The sequence below is a fragment of the Vicugna pacos genome, chromosome 24, assembly GCF_048564905.1.
Source record: "Vicugna pacos chromosome 24, VicPac4, whole genome shotgun sequence".
Taxonomy (NCBI): Eukaryota; Metazoa; Chordata; class Mammalia; order Artiodactyla; family Camelidae; genus Vicugna; species Vicugna pacos.
In genome coordinates this window covers 19,267,936-19,286,811 of record NC_133010.1, presented here as the reverse complement: position 1 = coordinate 19,286,811, position 18,876 = coordinate 19,267,936, and the positions used below count along the sequence as shown (strand labels likewise).

The window sequence follows — 18,876 nt, the reverse complement described above, 5'->3', positions numbered from 1 at the left end:
ACAAATTCACTAGTTTTCTACAGCAAACCCTATCATGCTGACTGTCTACACATTAATTTTGCATTAGCTTATTGCTGCCAGGGTAAGTTGGTTTTGTGCAACTAAGCTTCACCTACCACATCCATTTAATTGAAGTGTTTAAAAATGAGGTGTTTAAAAATGGCTATCATAGGCACCCACTTAGCTGCGTCAATTGGTATTATCTCCACACTGTACAGCCGGGACCAAAAGAAGTGAGTTAGATGCTAAGGGTAGCCTCAGGCTAGAAAGGTCCTCCCTAACTCCTGGTTTCAGATTTGCTTGTACTTGGATGTCGATATATCCGTATAATGCAGTAAAGATACCAAATGTTGTAGGAACTCAGAAAATGTCAGAGACAGCTTCGCAGAGCGGGTGACACCGCACTGTGCCTTCGGAGAATGGTAGGATTTGGGTGGATGAAAAACAGGTGAAGCGGGTTCTGTTCTGAGTTTTCTTTTGAAGCAAGCTTTGGTCACCCCAGGGGCATTCCTTACCCCCGTAAGTCCCGTAGGAGGCCAGCGATTCAGCCGTGCCCAGTCCACATCAGCTTTCAATAAAGGGAATAAGCCTTGGTGGCCAAGGAGATACAAGGCATTTTTTTAAAAAAGGCTTCCAGAAAGGAATGAGATCATTTAGGCCCCTTGGTAGGAAAAGGGATGCCGGTGGTTGAAGCTGGAAAGACAGGGAAGCATCCGTCTTCGTTTCCATAAACTGCCATTGAGCACAGGCCACGGTGAATCTGAAAAACCAGAAAATAAAGATTGATGAAACCACATCAATCCTGAATTTGCTATAAATAATTGCATGCTGTTTCCAGCTGTCAGAATCCATTTCTACTTGAAGGCCCACCAGAACAGGGAAAGGTCAAGTGGGAAACCGAGGGAGAACCTCAGGGGAGCGATTATCCTGGAAGGCGGCCTCTGAGAGGTTCCGTTGAAATACCAGCGTGGAAGGAACCGGCCTCACCTGACGCTGCTGTTTCTAATTAAATTAGCTCCCACGGACATCTCAGCTCTTCGAGACTGGGGAGCCTGGAGAGGCATCCGCCTCCCAGGGCAGGCCTTGGCTTCTTCTTGTCCATCTCCAGTCTTTGTGCTGCAGACCCCATAGCACTAGGCACAGAGGGCCCCCCTTTTGTCTCCTAATGGAAAACAAATGTGTATCTGGCTTAGAAGGTCTTCAGCATGTAAAGGCATTCTTGTAAAGCAGCAGTTAAGTCCTCATGATTGGGAAGGAAAGGTGAGGTCACTCATGCTCAGGCTGTTGTCACGGTGGGCTGTTTAAGAGAAGGCTCCCTCCCACCTAGAGATTATCATATTTAGTGAATTAAGTCAGACAGAGAAAGACAAATATCATAATGGTATCACTTATACTTGGAATCTAAAAAAAATGATACAAAGGAATTTATTTACAAACCAGAAATAAACTCACAGACATAGAAAACAAACTTACAGTTACTAAAGAGGAAAGGCAGGGAGGGATAAATTAAAGAGTTTGGAATTAACATATATACTCTACTACATATAAAATAGATAAACAACAAGGTCCTGCTCTATAGCACAGGGAACTATATTCAATATCTTGTTATAACCTATAATAGAAAAGAATTTTTAAAAGAATATGTATTTAAAACTGAATCACTTTCCTGTACATCTGAAACTAACACAACATTGGAAATCAACTATACTTCAAGGGAAAAAAGGTACAGGCACTTGTGGAAGAAAACAGAGGGAGAGAGAAGGCCCTGGCCCGGGTTCAGAGAAGAGGGCCAGGGTGACACACTACCTGAAGAGGCTGGAGATAAGTGGAGGCCATAGGTCCATCCGACACGACTCAGGTGCTCGTGGGCCTTCGGAAGGCTCAGAGCAGGTTGCAGTCAGCCTCTGTCTAAGGAGGCATCCCCAGCCCTCTGCGCCTGCATTTCGCTCCCCCCCACACGCCCTGCACCTCCTTTGTTGTCCTGGTATCATAAGGAAACACTGCGTGAATGCACGCACAAGTGCACACGCGCTCACGGGTGCACGTGTTTGCTCCGTCGCACTGTGATGCCAGCCCCCAGCCCACCCATCTGTGTGTTCGCTTGGCTTTTGGGGTCTGGCCAGCTCCTCCTGGAACCAACCTCAGCCATCTGCTTGGGGGCCTGTCTGGCTCCTGTCAGGCTCCTCCCCTGCCTCTGCTGCGAGGAATTCCTCTGTGTCTAGCAAAACCTGGTGTTCTGTCCTGTTCAGCTCCATCCTGTTCAGCTGCTGTAAGGCATACGGGTCAGTCCATCCTGAGTTGACCCCTTGAACCCCCAATGCTGGTCCAGTTGCTCCTTCTCCAGGAGATGCTTGCCCAATTAAATCTTGGCTCCCTTTTGAGCTCACTCATGCCCTCTCCTGCTTCCCACACACTCCACACCAGGTTTGTTCTGGCCTTAAACTCAGGGCCCAGGTGCTGGATTCCCAGCCACCCTCTCCACCTGGCTCAGGGCACCCTTTTCACAGAAACACCTGGACTTGATTCCTTGGATTCTGGTGCACGCCCAGATCATATGTGGGTTGGCCTGGGATTCCTTGGGCTGGTTCCGTTAGATCGGCAGGGCTCTTTGCTCCCCAAGGATGAAGCCAATTCTTTTATTTTGAGTGGTTTTCCATTGCTTATGTTTCCTTTCCACCCTCACAGTGTCCTGGCTTGGCCCCCACTAGTCACACCCTCCTCCCCCATGGGTATCCAGCTCATTCTGTTGCAAGAGCAATGTCGTTTATCTCATCAGCTGCACAAAACCCAAAACCCTTCTGGATCCTGATTGTTTTTTTTTCCACCAGTACACCTGCTTTTGGTTTGTGCTCCTCTGCACGTCTGGCCAACTTGCTCCCTCCAGCTGTAGGGCCAAGCCCTTCCCTGCTGGACGAGGCTGAGGGGGAGTTAGAATGCGGCACTGTGAGCTCATGGCCTTGGACCAGCCCCTTTGATTCCTGGTAACCCGAGGAGACTGGGAGGTGCCTTCAAGATGGCCCCATGTGCTGTGTCTGCTCTGTCTTCTGACCTCCCCATCTGGTCGCTTTGTCAGAGGAGTTTGAACTTTTCCCATGAGGGAATCATTGTGGGGCTTCAAATTAGGGAACGATATGATGAAAAGGGTGTTTTGTAAGATCAGCAGGGCGCGGTGGGCAGGGTGGGCTGGGGAATCTGGGGAGTGAATACCTGGCCAGTTATTAAATCCTCCAACAAGTCTGTTTCTGCACAGACCTGAACGCTAAGATGACCTCACACCTTGGCTTTCCAGGATTTGGCGAGTCTGATGAGAACCTTGAAACAAAAGTAGACTCGGGCAAGATGAGGGTCTCTGTATCCTCTGTAAACATTCAGAGTTGCTTTCTTGACCGGCATATAAAAATGTAGAAACAAGGACCAAATACGTTTACAAATGACTGAAACGTATCCTGCTAGTTCCCCCACAGTGTTATAGGTGGTTTGTCTTCTTCCTGCTTTGTGTTAATCTCTTTCACAACTTGAATTGTTCTATTTGTTTACTGTCTGTCTTCCTGAACATAAATTTAAATCTCATGGGGCAGGGACAGTGTTTATCTTATTCACCATGTGTCCCAGCATCCAGCTTGCTACTTGATATTTGATATATACCATTAATAAATGAGTGTTTGCAAAAATAGAAAATAAATGGGTGAATTATTTTTTAAGGTAGAAACATATTATTTGAACAAGCTGATTGGCAACTCTTGGGCGTGCTGATTTCAGTTTGATTTTTTTGCCTGATTCATCAGCTGGAGACTCTAACAAAACGTAGCCAGATTCAAAATCATTTTCCTAGCATTTTGTCTGTTTCTTGATCTATGCAGCCCTTCTTTTCTTAAAGATCATCTATTTCCCTTCCTTTTTGAGGAAGACTCCCATGACCCACTGAGGGGTGTGAACTGTGTCCATCTGTATGCTGGATGTGGATCTGGCTTTAGATGCATATGCTGCTACTGGGAGAGGGTTTTTTTTTTTTCTTTTTCCTGCATAATCAAGGGCAGCTGTGCGCTCTTTGCTCCGCGGCATCGCAGGGGCTGACCGGTCCAGGCAGGGTGCTCTGCAGTCTCCCCAGCCTGGTGACCTGCCCCGCCAGTGCGCCACTGCGACGTCAGATTCCGTGGCCCTCCTCTGAGATTTCTTCCACAGTCTAACAAGCTCACCGCTGCCAGGTGAGCAAGGCAGGACCACGCTCAGTTCCATCAGCACCTTTGCTGCTGGATGAAGCTTTAGATCCACGGAAAGCAGAACTAAGCACGCATCAGACAAACACGTCTTCAGGCTGAAGCCAAGGCTGTTTGTTTATGCTTTAAGACTGTAGCTTCTGTTGAGAGGTGACAGCTGACTTTTCTTTCTTTATCTGTGAACACATATGTATCAATGCAAAACTGTTTGCTTCTTCAGGGAACACAGTCTGATGTGACTTCTGCTGCAGAAGCATCCAGATTCTTGGCTTTAAAATTTGCCAAATCATGACCAAAGTTATCACAAGTTTGTTGCTGAATCTGGAGATCAAGCCCCCAGTGCTGTGGCCTCAAGTTGAAGCCGTGTCTGAGCACTGGGGGAGAGAACAGTGCGATGTTAGAGATGGCACTTGGCTTTGACAGAGTCCGGTGTTTGAAAACCAGCACCTTCACCAAAGATTATCAGTGAAAGTTGGATCCTAGAGGTTCTTCTCTTCAGGGCTCCTTGCAGTCGTGGGAACCAGGAGATGGGATCTTATCACATCTTGCAAGAGGCTTTTCTACCTGCTTAAACAGCCAGCTCTGCTCTCTCGGTTAGTGTCACTCATGCCTTTTCTTGCTGGGTCTTGGTTGGGGAGGCAGCTTTGTGACTTCCCAGCCTGGGGGAGGGCCCCGAATTCCCTCTTGGCTGCTCACTGTCCAAGATCCCCTCCTTCTGTCTTGCTCAGACCCTGCGAGTCACCAGTGGTGGAACCAGAGTTTAGCTTCACCCCGAGGCGGGTTGCTTTTCCTGCTTCCTTTGTTTTTAAAAAAGCAACCACTTGTTCTTTTCATGGTTTCAAACCCAGACTATATATCTACTTGTAAAAAAAAAAATCTATGTATTTACTTTTACAAGTAGATATGGAAGTAGGAACAAATCTAAAAGGACACACATCAAACTCTTAGAGGGTGCTCTCTGGTCCTGGGGTTTGCAGGTCATTTCCGCAGTTTCTACTTCATAACATTTCCTAATTTAAATTTTTTTTACACTGAGACCTATTACTCTTCATAGTCACAAAAGCTGGGGAAAAATCCATTGGGAAAAAAATTCAAACAGAAGAAATCCATTTTTAACAGATCACAATGCCTTCCTCCTGTGAGCTGCTCAGCGGTGCTGGGGGCACTGTCCTGTCTCCCCCCCGACCCCACCTCCTGCACGATGAGGGTCTTCTGCCTCCCCCTACTTCCTGCTGTGGTGAGGCGCTGGGAAGCTTTCTGAGGGTGATTTCTGGGCCTCTGATGATCAGACTGGGACCTGGTATGTTGAATGCAGAGGGCCCAGGAATAATTGTGTAGAGAAAAGCACTGAGTGGAAGGTCAGGGGCTCTGGGAGAACCCACAAACACCCCCCCGCCAGTGCTGGAGTTCCTTGTTTATTCAGCCCGCCTTGATCTCGTGCCTACTGTTTGCTAAGCCCTGGGTCTCTGTGGGTGAGGAGAGCAGGCCCCTCCCTGAGCAGCTCACTGGCTGGCGTGGTTCAGTTCTGCCTCAGGGATGGAGGTGGTCAGTGGGAGAAAGACACAGGTAACAAAGCGACGTCATATGTGTGGGTGTCTCGTGACTGTAGTAAGAAGTTATTTTCGTGGTTGGCGATTTTGTTTGTTTGTGGTTTTGGTCATCATACCTGTCTGAAGGGATCTGAAGTAATTATGACCTCAGCTTGCCTGTCACCTGTACACCTGTGAACACATAACCGTGCCTTCCAGTGGCCCATCAGACAGCCAGGAAGGGAGTTCCTTACATGGAGGGCCAGAGCCACACAGTTAAGTGGCCTTTTTGTGAGGAGAGTGATGGTGGGCCCAGATAGCCAGGGTCTCTTCTTGCTCTCAGAGCCTGTGCTTTGCTCCCAGAGATTTTTAATGTTCCCTGGGGGTCCCAGCGTGCAGCCAGGGTGGAGAGCATTGACCCAGCCTGACTTTCTTGTTTGACACTAATGCTGAGGCCAGCGGGTCACCTTCCCAATCCCATGTTGGTTCTCACTCTCAGGCCAGAGCTGTCCCCTGTGGTGCCCACTGCCTGACGTTGAATTTTGGGCCAAGCTGCTGCCCCAGGGTCACCCCATAAAGGGGTTGTTCTGGATCAGGTGGTCCAGCTGGACCCCAGGGGCACTCTTTGACTTGCACTGCAAGGAATTGTTAGCCCAAATGACAATTTGGTAGGTATATCCAGACAGGCAGTCATCCTAGGCAGAGTCCAGCATTCAAAAGATAATACTCTGAAATGGGTCTAGGGGCTTTAGGGAGGCAGACTTAGATGTGAGCATTGAAGGTCAACCACATCAGCCTCAAAAGTGGCCAGTGTGGAAAGGCCCAGATTGTAATTGTCAGACAAGATGGGGGCCCTGCTGCTGAGGACTCACTCTGAGGACCAGTCATAGGCTCTTCCATTTGGTGATGTCAACGCATCATGCTTGGGCTCTTACCGAACGTCTGCTTGGTTAATAAGGGGGATGCTATTTGGGTCCAAGGCTAAGTATTCCTCATCAATCATGAAGACATGCAAAGGCCCCTGCTTGTTACCTGTGCCCGAAGGTAAGAAGTGTAGACAGTAATGGACTTGGTTTGTGGGGCAGATTGCAGGGTGAAAAGGGCCTGGTGGAGGTTGGCCACCTGCCCTTAACCTTCCCATTCATTGTGGGCTTTCTGAGGACAGAAGGCAAGGGGAGAGGTTATTACATAGCTTGGAAGGATCTCGAAAGGTAGCAGAAGCAGAGATGAGCTATCACCACAGGGCACGCCCTCGTGGCAGGAAAGACAGGCATCGCATCTTTGTTTACCTGGTACCTTGTGACGCTTTCTCTCCAATGATCCGTGGTAGTTTTTCCCCAGCTCTGTGTGTGCGTCTCAAAGGATATATTGCTTGGTTCCGTTCATGAAGAGGGGACGCACATCTGCTGAATTTAAAGGAACAGGTGGGCAATTGGTTTTTGGATTTCTTTTCCCTTTAAGGACTCCAGACCTTAAGTACCTCTTTGTGTGTGAGAGAGAATCTATACTGTTCAACTCATGAAGAGGCTATCAAATGCTCTGGCTTAAAAAAAAAACAAGTCCTTATAAAGGATAGAAAGATGTATTCTACTTTGATTATCTTCCGAATGGCACCTGCCTTTTCCAGCGTAGAAATTGCTGGCTGTGACTTTTAAGTGGGGGAATTGTCAGACTGTGTGCTTTTGTAAATGGACAAGTTTTCTAGGGTGACCCACCCCTGGTCTGAATGCTGGACGGGAGCCCATGGGGCCCCAGCCTGCCAGGCGGGGCCTTGTGTGTCCTCCACAGGTTCACTTGGCATTTTCAGCTGGAAGGCTGGCATGCTGTCTTTGGGGTGGGAGTGGGGGAGGCAGTCCCAAATCCCAGAGTAGCTCGAGGGATTGTTACTGGAATTCCCTGCTGGTTGTCCCACGGATTCCCCCTTGAACATGAGCTCCTTGAGGACAGGGGTCAGGCCGGGGTCAGCTTTGTGTTCCCAGCAGGCCAGGCTCGCAGTTGTGATCAGGTAGGTGAGCTTGGCCTTTGCTGGGAGCTTTGGTTGCATCTTTGCTGCCTGAGGAGCCAGCCACAGAGCTTCCCGGTGGACCTCTGTTAGGATAACTGAAGGAAGGGACAGCTTGAAGTGCACGGTTGCCTCAGCCTCCCTGGTTACTGATGGAGCCAAACGTCAAATGTCTGTTTACTGGTCACTTGAAAATGCTGTTCTATAAAGGAAGGCTCAAAGTTTGACAGAACTTGTTGGGATTTTCAGGATCTGAAACCCATGAGTTTATCTCTGCCTGTGTTACCTCTAATGACAATTTAGATGTACATACACAAATTAATATTTCACTTTTGATTAAAAAACTCAGAACATTATCCAGAGATCAACAGAGTAGATATTTTAATCACTACCTTCTGGCTGTGGAGGAGATGTTGGTATTAAGTGCGAACTGTGCACAGAGGCATGGGGGCACTAATTTTATAGGTGGCCAGTGCCTCAGCAAATGTGCCCAGGTTAGTTATGCTTAGAAGGGGGTGTAGGGGTGGAAGGAGCACGTGTCACAGGTTGGCTCAGGCATAGATTTGGAGTGACCTTGCCACTGGCTGGGGTTGGAGGAGTGGCCGGCACCAGGACAGCCAAGTTGATCCCAGTCACTTGAGCAGGGTGGGTTTTGGGGGTGTGGGTCAGATCAGGGTGCAGCCACAGTGGAAGAAACTGGAGTGACTGTCAAAAGCCCAGGAGCTACATCTCTCCATTTCTTAGTTACTCTCATTTTCCTATTTCATAGATGAGGAAACTGAGGCTTAGGGATTGAGGAGTTTTTTAAGGCCCCAAAGCCCCCAGACCCCAGGACTGAAATCTGAGTCTGTCTGACCCAGCACACATGCTTCTCTGTGGGATCACACCGCCTCTTGAATGGGGAGCCTGGCGGCACCTATCCCTGAGAGCTATCGTGGGTGGGAGTGTGACTAAATGGGCATCTGCCCCGTCCTAGCCTGGGACTGTGTACCAGCCAGACCTGGCACTGGAGGGGCTGCACCTCAACCGATGGCCTGGATGTTCCTTCAAAGCCACAGCCACAGCCACAGGGTGCTGTCACAGGGGTCCTGTGAGCTGAGTCCCCAGAGTTACAGGGCTGCACAAGGTCTAGTTACTAATGAATTGGCCACCTAGCAAATCCCCACCTGTGAAATCAGTTCCCCAGCTGCTCGGCTAAGACCAGTATCTCCCCATAGCCACTGCCTCCGGTCCAGCTGACAATTGGAAATCTGGCAATACTACGGAAATGGACATTCAGTCTAAGTTAATTACAGAGTGAAACTGCAGATCTTGCAAAAGGTCCAGTATGTCATGAGGACACTGAAGGTGATATTGGAGAACTCTTGGTCCTCACATGTGGACAAACGAGGGTCTCTGAGAATTAGACCCGTTTTCCATTGGAGAGGAAGGAAGGGAGGTGTGTGCTGAGTATTTTAGAAAGGATTTGAGTATCAAAAGATGAAGACAGGCTCTGAGAAGATCCTTGAAGCCCTCTAATGGTTTGCAAAAAAAAGACCTTTCTGAGTGTCTTATTCAAAGTAAAACATGAAGCCAAAGGTATCGGTGTAATTGGTCAGAAAAAGTACACACAGAACAAAGCAAAAAATATTTGTTTCATTTTTTGTTCTCTAAAACAAATTAGAACATGGTTATAATTGCTTGTTCTTAACCTAAATGTTGTCAGATGAATACAAAATTAACTTATCCTTCCAATTTTAGTTCCATTTTTTTCCAAGGTAAAGACCCAATCAGATTTTTTTCTGCCCACCCCCTGTCCCCACCAAATCATTTCCATCAAGGGATGGTCTTTTTTCAAATTAATTTACTGTGAAATTACCAAACACCACCCGACCTTACTAGATATTCTCAATTAACTGGGACCCATTCTTATTTCAGTCTGGCAAAACAAACTAGACTGCAGAGGGTTTAGCAGGTGGTTTGCAGCTGGAAAGAGTTCATGTTCTGCCACGTGCCCTGATGTATCTTCTCACTGGCTCACTGGTCGCTGAGAAACTCTCCCAGGGGAATAACGTCTTCCTTGTTTCTAGTTGTTTTTGAAATCATGGCCATCCAGAGACCATAAGTCTTTTTTTATTGCCTCCTAAGGGCTTTGAGATTTTATTTAATACAGTTTTAAAATGTAATATTTACCAGCTAACCTGCTTCAGACCACTGATATTGAATTCTTAATGGTATTATCTAATGCTTTAGAAAAAGTGCGCGTGGTACCCGAGTTAAATACAGTAAGAAGCAACTTGTCTTGTTCTGTCTTTTGGCAGCATGAAAAGAATCCGCCAGTTCCCTAATCACCACAGAGCAGCCCTAGGACCAGGGAGAAAGCTCAGGATTCAGCCGACCAATATGTGCTTGGCATTCAGGATACAGGCTGGGAATACGGCAGCCTCTTAAAGACATGTTTTGACCAATTTTTGTTTTTAACAGACCTTTTTTTTTTTTAGAATAGTTTTAGATTTACAGAAATGCTCAATGCATTTCAAAATGCAGTTTTAACTTCTAGACTTTTTCCTTCTCTCTGCAGACGTCGCCTCATCTCCCAGAGATCATCCTTGGAGACCCTAGAAGATATTGAGGAGAACGCCCCTCTACGGAGGTGAGTTTTGGGGTTGCATTTATGTTATGTGAATGGTCTGCAATACAAGATGGCCAAAGTTTGGGTTTTTTTTTTTTAAGTTCTTGATCTACAGAATTGAATTTTAAAAGTTACAATCTGATCCCCAGACTTGTTTGGAAACCAAACACTTTGGAACATTGGAACTATGAAATCCCAATTATGTAACAGAGTAGTGCAGTTTGCATGCAAATTCGGGTGCTATTTCCCGTTCATTTTGAAAATTGCTGTTGATGAAGGAGAGCGCGTCGCAGCCCCAGCTTTCCCAGAAGCAGTGATGCAGTTGTCACAGTCCCTGACTTCATTAGCAGGTGCCTGCAGTGTTCCTCTGCAGCCAGGTGTTGGTTGGGGAACTTGATTAGGATCACTATCAGTGCTGCCTCGGGGCTGAAAGCATCCATTTCTCCCTCTGGATTAGAAAAGTGCTTTCAAGGCATCATTTTTTGGGTGACAGCAGTTGCTGAGCTGTGCCGAGCCTCTGACTGGCAGCTCTCCTTCCTGTAGTGCTGCATCTCCCCACCGGCCCCTCTGCACCGCGGTCCACCCGGCCCTCCTTGAGTGCGGGAGGCACACGCCACGCCTCCTGCAGCTGGGCTGGCAGGGTGGGGAGCTCTTCCCTGCAGGAGGAGCTGAGGCGAGGTGGGACCCTGTGGGGTGTGATCGGAAGCTGTGGCTCCACAGGGACTGCATGGCAGGCTGCAGAGGGGGAGGCCACTTATGCCAGCCCCCCTGGAACCCACATCTGCACCCCTCGTGCTTTGGCCGCTGGCCAGGACCCCAGAGTCCCTGGCTCCTCCTCCCTTTCAGCCTGGTAGGGAGCTGATGTGGAGGGAGACATCTCGCCTTGGAGCTGGCTTCTTCCCTGCCCGGAGCTTCACTCCCAGGCTACAGGTCATGTCCACACACTGTCTGGACAAAGGGTGGAGCACAGAGAGGGCTGGGATGTGATCAGGAGCATCAGTGACTATGACTCTCATCACTGACATCTTTCCTAGGAGAAAGTCAAGGCCAGACAGTCCAATTTCCACTTTTAAAGTGTTTTAGAAAACATACATAACCTCTGGGACCATCTTAGGCTGAGTGGCATGTGGCTGTGTGCCACATGGCCCTGTGCAAGTGGCCCAAAGTAGTCAGCGAGAGTGAGGGGGAAATGTCAGTGGCTTTGGCATTGGAGCACAATCAGTGCCAATCAGTGAACAGAACTGCAAAGGCCCTGGGGTTTGGAGAGGCTTCAAGGAGCCACAGTCAAGGAAACTAGGTTAAAAAAAGTCACAGGCTATGAACTGCTCCCTCCTCAGGGATTCAGGCGGGGCGGGGGGCCGGAGAGGGGACTGTTCGCTGTGCTCCTGGCCCATCAGCCCTGTGTCCGCCTCTCACATCCGCCTTGGCTGGTCCTCTGCCCTCCAGCCCCCCGTCCTGTGACAGCACAAACGAGCAGAGCAAAAACGGCTTATCTGTACTCACTGTAACTTCCTCCAACTTGCTCACAGAATACTGTTCTTAATTTCCAACAAATCTTGTGTAAACATGAAGTTTAAAAAATAAGTCAGAAATCAAGGGAGTGGAGCAGGTTACGAAGTCTTTATTTTCTTTAATGGACCTTTTTGATTTAAAAAATTGTAATATTTACTTAAAGACTTACTTGTTCCTAAGGAATAAAAATAGCAGAAGGGATGTTAGTTTGGGAGACAGGGGACTTGAATTCTTGGCCCAATTCTTCTCCTAACTGGTTACATGGCTTTAGAAATTCACTTACCTACTCTGGGGCCTTGGTTTTCCCATCTGTAAAATGGGAGGGGCAGATCAGCTGTTCTCTGAGGTCCTTTCCAGATTCTGTATGTACCAGTAATGAATGTACCAGTAATGACGCTGAAATGTTTTGGGAAATGTGGAGGCGGAAGGCTATTAGCCCAACTTGCTTCTAAGCTCAGCATACAGAAGAACAAACTGCTCCAAGGCATCTATTAAAAACCTTTTGCATAATTAAATGTATCCTGTAATCAGTGCTAACAAGAAAGAGCTAAACTTTCATTAAATTAGTTATTAATTTAATTCTATCCTAATTTAATTTTGCACCACTTAAAATGTATGGTTTTGAATGAGTACTTACACGTTAATGCAGGCAGCTTTGAAATTAATTCCTGCTTTGCTTAACCTGCCACAACCTGAGTGCTTAGTCTTACAGTTTCCTTGGCAATTGTTGCTAACGCCACAATTCTCTTAAAGCCTTTCTTAGATTTGGGGGGTGGGGGGTAGCTGAATGCTTAAAAAAAAGCACAAGGCAACAAACAGCTCACTGATGGAAGGACTATGTCAGTAGCATATGCAGTTAGAATTGGGTGCTGATATCAAAATAAAGCACCTCTGTTAAGTTATCCTGTTAAAAGTCTTGCTTTTCACCTCACAGTTAATAAGTTAGTTTCTGTATCCACCTTGAACTCCAAGAACTGGGCGTTTGCAGTGAGAGGGTTTAGGCTGAGGAGTTTTCCACTTTGCCTGGGGTTACCTGGTATCCTAGAAGTAAGGACCTAGGCCATCTCTGCTAGGTGTCCAGAAGAACCTCAGTTCAGCTGCGGCAGGTGTGGCAGTCATCACCACCTGCCCGTTTCCAGCCTGTCTGGGGTGATGGGTACAGGCTGCTGCACCATAGTGATTACTGGTGCTGACAGTCACCTGGGCCCCTTTTGCCGACTTCTGGCTCCAGCAGGATGGGGAATTTTGTGCCCAAACCTGAGGGCAACAGCACCTGTTTCTGCAGGAATGGGACGCAGGGAGCAGCTCGGGGTCATCCTTCCTCTGAGCTGGGACCTGTACCAGCATCCAGCCGCTGGGGAGGTAGGAAGTTACCTTCACAGTCTAGCTCTTGGCCCCCTGCCCTCAGACTGGTGGGTCCAGGAAGGTCTGCATTTGCAGGGGAAACGGGGCGAGAGTGTGAGGATGCTCCTAAACACTTGGTCCTGCCCAGAAACCAGTGGAAGCACACCCTTATCTTTCAGAGATTCTCTTCTTTCCAGTGATTACATGTTTCTAGAACCTTCTGTTGTGTGTGAGACAGTTGGGGACCTTGGGCGGCTGCAGACTCTTAACAGTCATTCTGGAGGTAGAACTGAGCAGTTTGGGGTGCCGGGTCTGCCTCCAAAGAGCTGCCCCAAGAAGGCGGAGTGAGGCCCTATCCCCTTGGACCCCAAGGAGGCTAAATCTGGGTTTGGAAGCTTGGAGTGGGGAGGAAGATTGGTGGGTGCCATTCTCTATTCAAACCCCTCCTGAGATCCGCAGGAAGCATCTGTGAAATGCCCTCAGGTGGGGCTCTGCACATCTTTGAAAGAATCTATTTAAAACTGGAAATTCAGGGCCCTTAATAAGGGCTGCAATTTTAAAAATATAGGAGACAAAGTATGCGCCCTTTGTAGTTAAAGGTCTTAATAATAATCACAACACTTGAACAGTGCGTATGAACATTCACATGTATGTACGTATGTGTGAACATGAATATTTGTATTTGAACATGTCACTTGACCGTATATGAAGCTCTTGTGAAAACCGTCACGTTGAAGTCTCACAGCAGCCCCAGGGAGGGATCTGAATACACCCCTCGTGACGGGTCAGGGTCGGTAGTGAGTTTGGGGTGGAAGCTGGGAAGGCCAGGTGGGCTGTGAAAGTGTGCTGTGGACCCTGCTCGGGTGGCGTGGACGCGACTGGGCCTTCCTTCCTTGAGACCCAAGGCCCGGGGAAGCCTAAGTTCTCAGGCACCCACGTCCGCTGGCAGGAGCCAGACCTCGGGGTCTGTGGTCAGAAAGATTTAAGTAACTGAAAAATTTTGGTAGTAGAAACCCAACTAGAAAAGTCATTGCTCCCTTTCTCGAGGCAAGACCAGATTTCAGATTCTCGTTTGTTGGGTTTTTTGCTTTTTTCCTAGTTGTTGTTACTGTCGTGTATCTTAGAATTTGCCGGGTGACTTTGAAAAAATACATACACGAATAAGATCTTTTCGGCCTCAATTCTGTCATCCCTGTAGTACAAGCACATGTCATATAGCCTAGGAAAAATTAATTGGAACCCAAGTCATTTTGTTCAACAAATATTTATTTAAAATTTATCTTTAAAGAAAGAAAACAGCCACTAATTGGGTCTCAGATTCTCTTTCAAAGTAAAGCTGCGACTTCCAGGCATAGCCAAGTTGAGAATTGAGGAAACTGTCCAGGTTGTTCGGACCAGAGTCCAGCTATGGGGGGAAAAAAAAGAGATTCAGGGTTGTTTTTAAACTGAATTTTCCCGTGTTTTTCCCACCTCTAAATTCGTTGCATTTACAGTTTTCTGTACCCGTTACCTTTGCTGATACAGGAGAATTCTTTTTAAGATGACAAAAACAACTAATGTCTTGGAATCTGTGTAGGTTATGTTACTGTAACTGAGGACAATAGTTCTCATTAGCTGGCTCTTCAGAGGCCCATATAAATTATTATCGATATTATCAAGGAAGTTGTCTGTCATTGGGTTTTTTTTTTTAAACTTCCTTGCTTCCAGCCATATCGTCCTCATTATCCTTGGGGTGACTCAAACCATTTGTCTGGTCTTTCTTTCCTGTCTTTGTGTGGAGATGTCTCAGCTGCCTGCCAGGCAACTTGACTGTTTTTGAAATGACTTTATTTTTCAGATGTCGAACACTCTCAGGTTCGCCCAGACCAAAGAACTTTAAGAAGATTCATTTTATCAAGAACATGCGGCAACATGATACGAGGAATGGCAGGTACCACTCTAACAAAAGCTGCCCCAGCCTCCCTGCTGTAGGAGCGGGTGGGCCCAGTGGGATGGGCGGAGGGGGCCGTCTGAACGGCCAGACCTCACCAAGGAAGATGAGCAGGGTCTCATGAGACCTTCCCCAAGACGAATCTTCCCACCCGACTCCCGCCAGAATCCTCCAAAGAAGTCTGCAGAAAATAGTGCGGCCAAAGGCTGGGTGAGATTTTTAGACTGACTAAAACTGAATTTTTAATAGTACTGAAATATATTTTTATTAAGAAACTTTGAACAGAAGAACAGTTGAGTTTTGGGGGGGATTTTTTTTTTCTTTTTGGTTGTTTCTTTCTGTCTTCTTCTGCTTTGTTGGGTTTTGTTTTCTTTCTTCGCCAGGGCTGTGCGCTCCGGTCAGTAAATGACCCGCCAGCTCTGTGCCTGAAGTCGGGTTTGGCTCCCTCTTCGATGATACTCGTTTAGAAAGGAGAGTCACCACTTTGCCAGCAGATTCTTCCTGGGTCCCCATTCAGGTTCCTGGCCCTGCTGACGTCTGGAGCACATGCTCCTCCAGGAAAGAGCTGCTCATTTGGAAAATGCTGTTCAATGAAAAAGACCATGGTTGAAATGTACGTGACCTTGGTATTAAAACTCTCCCGGCAACAAGTAGATGTGAATCTTAATCGCCAGTATTTCTTATGACTGGAAGGCTAAGACCATTCATGGAAGCTGGGAACAGAACTCCAAGACCGCCTGGGGTCCCCTGATGCTCTGTACCCCTGGGGGCAGCTCCTCCTCGCTGACCTGTGACCTGGATGGTAGTTTCCCTTGAATAAGAGGGTTAGAGACGCCATCCCAGAGCCGAGGTCCCGCCACAAAGAACATTTTGTTTGATCTCCTGATTTACAGAAGATCATATGGGTCCCATAATACTCTCTAATCTGTACCGAATGAAAATGGCTAGAAAAGTGAGACTTGTGGAATGATTAAGGCCCAGCACTACTGTAATTTGGTGTAAGATACACTGTGCAGCCTGAATAACCAATACTAACAATTACAGTGTTTAAAGACTTGTTTTCCTTAGAGTTTATACTTAACTTTTTAAACCTCACTTGAATAGAGACCATAATTTTACAGCTACTCAGTGATTTCAGAATGGCAAAATCGAGCTCACTCATCAAGTAATTTTTACGTAGTCAGTATGTGTTCCTATCTTAAGTACAGAGCTTTTAGTTAAAATGCACCCAACTGTCATCTGTGAAATAGAATATTCTGAGTTTCTCTCTCTCACGCTGACTTTCACTGTCACATTTATTGTGCCTTTTCACTTAACCACACTGTTTTCCTTTTGTGGCTCTTACTGAATCCAAACCTTATTTATGCCATTTTTTAGAACAATTATTCATCATTTATTTATACTGATGTTTTGTCTATAGTCTCTTGAACCATAAAGTAAACATAAAAAGCCTTAAATTCCTAAATAAAATCAATGACAAAGCCAAAAAGTGGGCCACACTAATAGTATTCTCCACTTCTCAATGCTGTCGCGGATACAAAGTCAGATAATTACCTGGCGTGGTTCATAGTAAGAGGAAGTAGTTAATAAAAGATTTGGACTAATGAGGTTGCCAGTGTATATTACGAAGCTGCCTCCCCCAGCACATCCTTGGCCCAGAAACAACGTAGACAGTCCAGAAAGCACACAGTTGCTGGTAGTTTTGCTGGGGAATTTTCAGAGGGAATCAGGAGCGACTGTTAGCTTGTCTGAAGATCTGAGGGCTGGAGTTTAGGGCAGGAAGCCCCCAGCACAGGCTGTAGGCTGCGGTGGCGGCGGCTGGTTGTGCCTGCCCAGGTGAGGGCTGCTTTTTCTGTGCCGGAGAAGATGAAAGGGCTGGAGGTGGTCTCCTTCCTCCCTCTGGTTGATTTATTAGCAGGGATGGACTGTTCTTAGACAGATGAAAGAAAGAACTCAGGAGGGCGCCAGGAAGAAACTGTGATTTCTGAAGTGACAGAAGGAAATTGTGGTCAAGAGCTGATGAGTGGGAGGAGGGGTCCCAGCCTTTCCAGGAGGGGAGGAGACTCCCCCACTGCAGCTGGGCAGCAGGTGTGAGATCGTCCTGTTGGAGGTGGCCAGGGGCAGGTGGGTGGGATGCAGTGCAGGGTGATGGGCAGGAGGGAGCCTGGGTGCGCGCTCAGAAGGGAGGGGCTGGGACTGGTGTGGTGGTGGAGGAGTGGGGGACTCTGATTCCCCCTCCTCAGGTGCGTGGCGCCTGTACACAGCACCACACCAGAGGGGGCATTCCTGCAGCCAGTGCTGGAGCCACTCAACTCATGTTTGCCTGCCTGAGCTGGGAGGAGCAAGGCTTCACAGAGAAGCCTGGAGGTGTTCATTAGAGAGCTGCAAGGTCCATCTGGATTGAGCACATAGCGGCCTGAGTACTGGCGTGTCTGCCTCCTCCTGCAGCCGGGACGAGAGACTGAAAGGGAGCCTGCTCAGAGCCGGAGGCCCACAGCTGGCATCCTCCCAGATGGGCAGGCTGGTCCCTGCTCCAGCCCCGACTTGTGCCCCTATCCAGAGCCTCCTTGTGACCTCTGACCAGCACTGAGCAGCTCCTTTCTGGAAGGAGGCAAGCGCATCCAGGCAGATGGCACCTAATAAAGCAGCTCCTCAGCGATGAAGGATGCGGTGACGCCTGGGTCCAGTCCTTTCAGCACCGAGGTGCTGACACCTGCTCTGTGCTGGCACTGTTTTAAGTGATGGGGTGCATCTGTGAGTGAAGCAGACAGTGAGCCTGCTTCAAGGAGTTATAGTCTCGTTGGCGACAGACAGTAGACGAGTGACTGAATCCCATCAGAGGTGGGATGGACGTGCCGGGGAGGGGAACTGAAGCAGCTCAGGGGTGCGGGATTGGGGCATGTGGGGCGCCACTGATGGGGAGACCTCTGAGCAGACCTGTGAAGGAGGTGAGGGAGCCAGCCCCGTGCGGGACCAGCGGGGAAGAGCATTCGGGATGGGTGGAACAGCAGTTGCAGAGGGGCTGAGGCCAGAACACAGGGGGTGTGCCCGAGGAACTATGGGTGGAATAGACAGAGGGAGAGAGGAGGACGAGACTTGCCCTGGGAAGTCCTGGGGGGGATTGGAAGTCGTCTGCTTGCTCTGTGAGTGAGATGGGAGCCGTGGAGGGGGCTGAGTAGAGGACTGATGTGATCTGGCTTGCATTTGAACAGGAGCACTTTGGCCAACCAAAAATCCAGGGCAAGCATCGCAGGTCTTCTTTGGTAAACTTATTCTTATAGAAAATTAAAGAGTGTGAGAGTATTGTATATTGTCTTCTAAGAGTGAATTTATTTTGATATGAAGTTCAAAAATGACTTGAGGTTTTTAAAAGACTGTTCACACAAGTATGAGTAAACCCTTTGTCACGACGGACAGGGGTCCAAGGCCCTGGGCCACAGAGTCTGGAATGGGCCTGTGACCATCCTGAGGACCGTGGCTGGGGACTGGGAGCTGCTGCTTAGTTAGTAGAGAGGATCCAGTCACCGTTCACTCCAATCTGTGTCTTCACTGACTGCGGGGTGAGGACGTTGACCAGACTTGAAGACAGATCTTGGTCCTTGGGGAGGAGACGCCCTTGAAAATGACAAACATCAGGAGGCCAGCTGGTGCCAACGGAGAGCTGATTCCTGACCAGGTGGAACTAGATCAGAGTGGAAGGCGGAGATTCTGAGCGTGGAGACTGACGATTA

At 48.1% G+C, this 18,876-nt stretch overlaps 1 protein-coding gene across 3 annotated transcripts in view; it reads left to right on the top strand.

Annotated features, from left to right (window-relative positions):
• The window catches only part of CABLES1 (Cdk5 and Abl enzyme substrate 1), an 87,693-nt gene that overhangs the window by 27,354 nt on the left and 41,463 nt on the right, over window positions 1–18,876 (top strand). For 2 of the 3 annotated variants that reach the window (XM_072949113.1, XM_072949112.1), the window contains exons 2-3: window positions 10,309–10,380; window positions 15,053–15,145. In XM_072949113.1, coding sequence (XP_072805214.1) covers window positions 10,309–10,380; window positions 15,053–15,145 — 165 coding nt within the window. Of the gene's footprint in view, window positions 1–5,990; window positions 6,791–10,308; window positions 10,381–15,052; window positions 15,146–18,876 lie in introns of those variants that run through there. The other variant, XM_072949114.1, reaches the window with a different exon arrangement.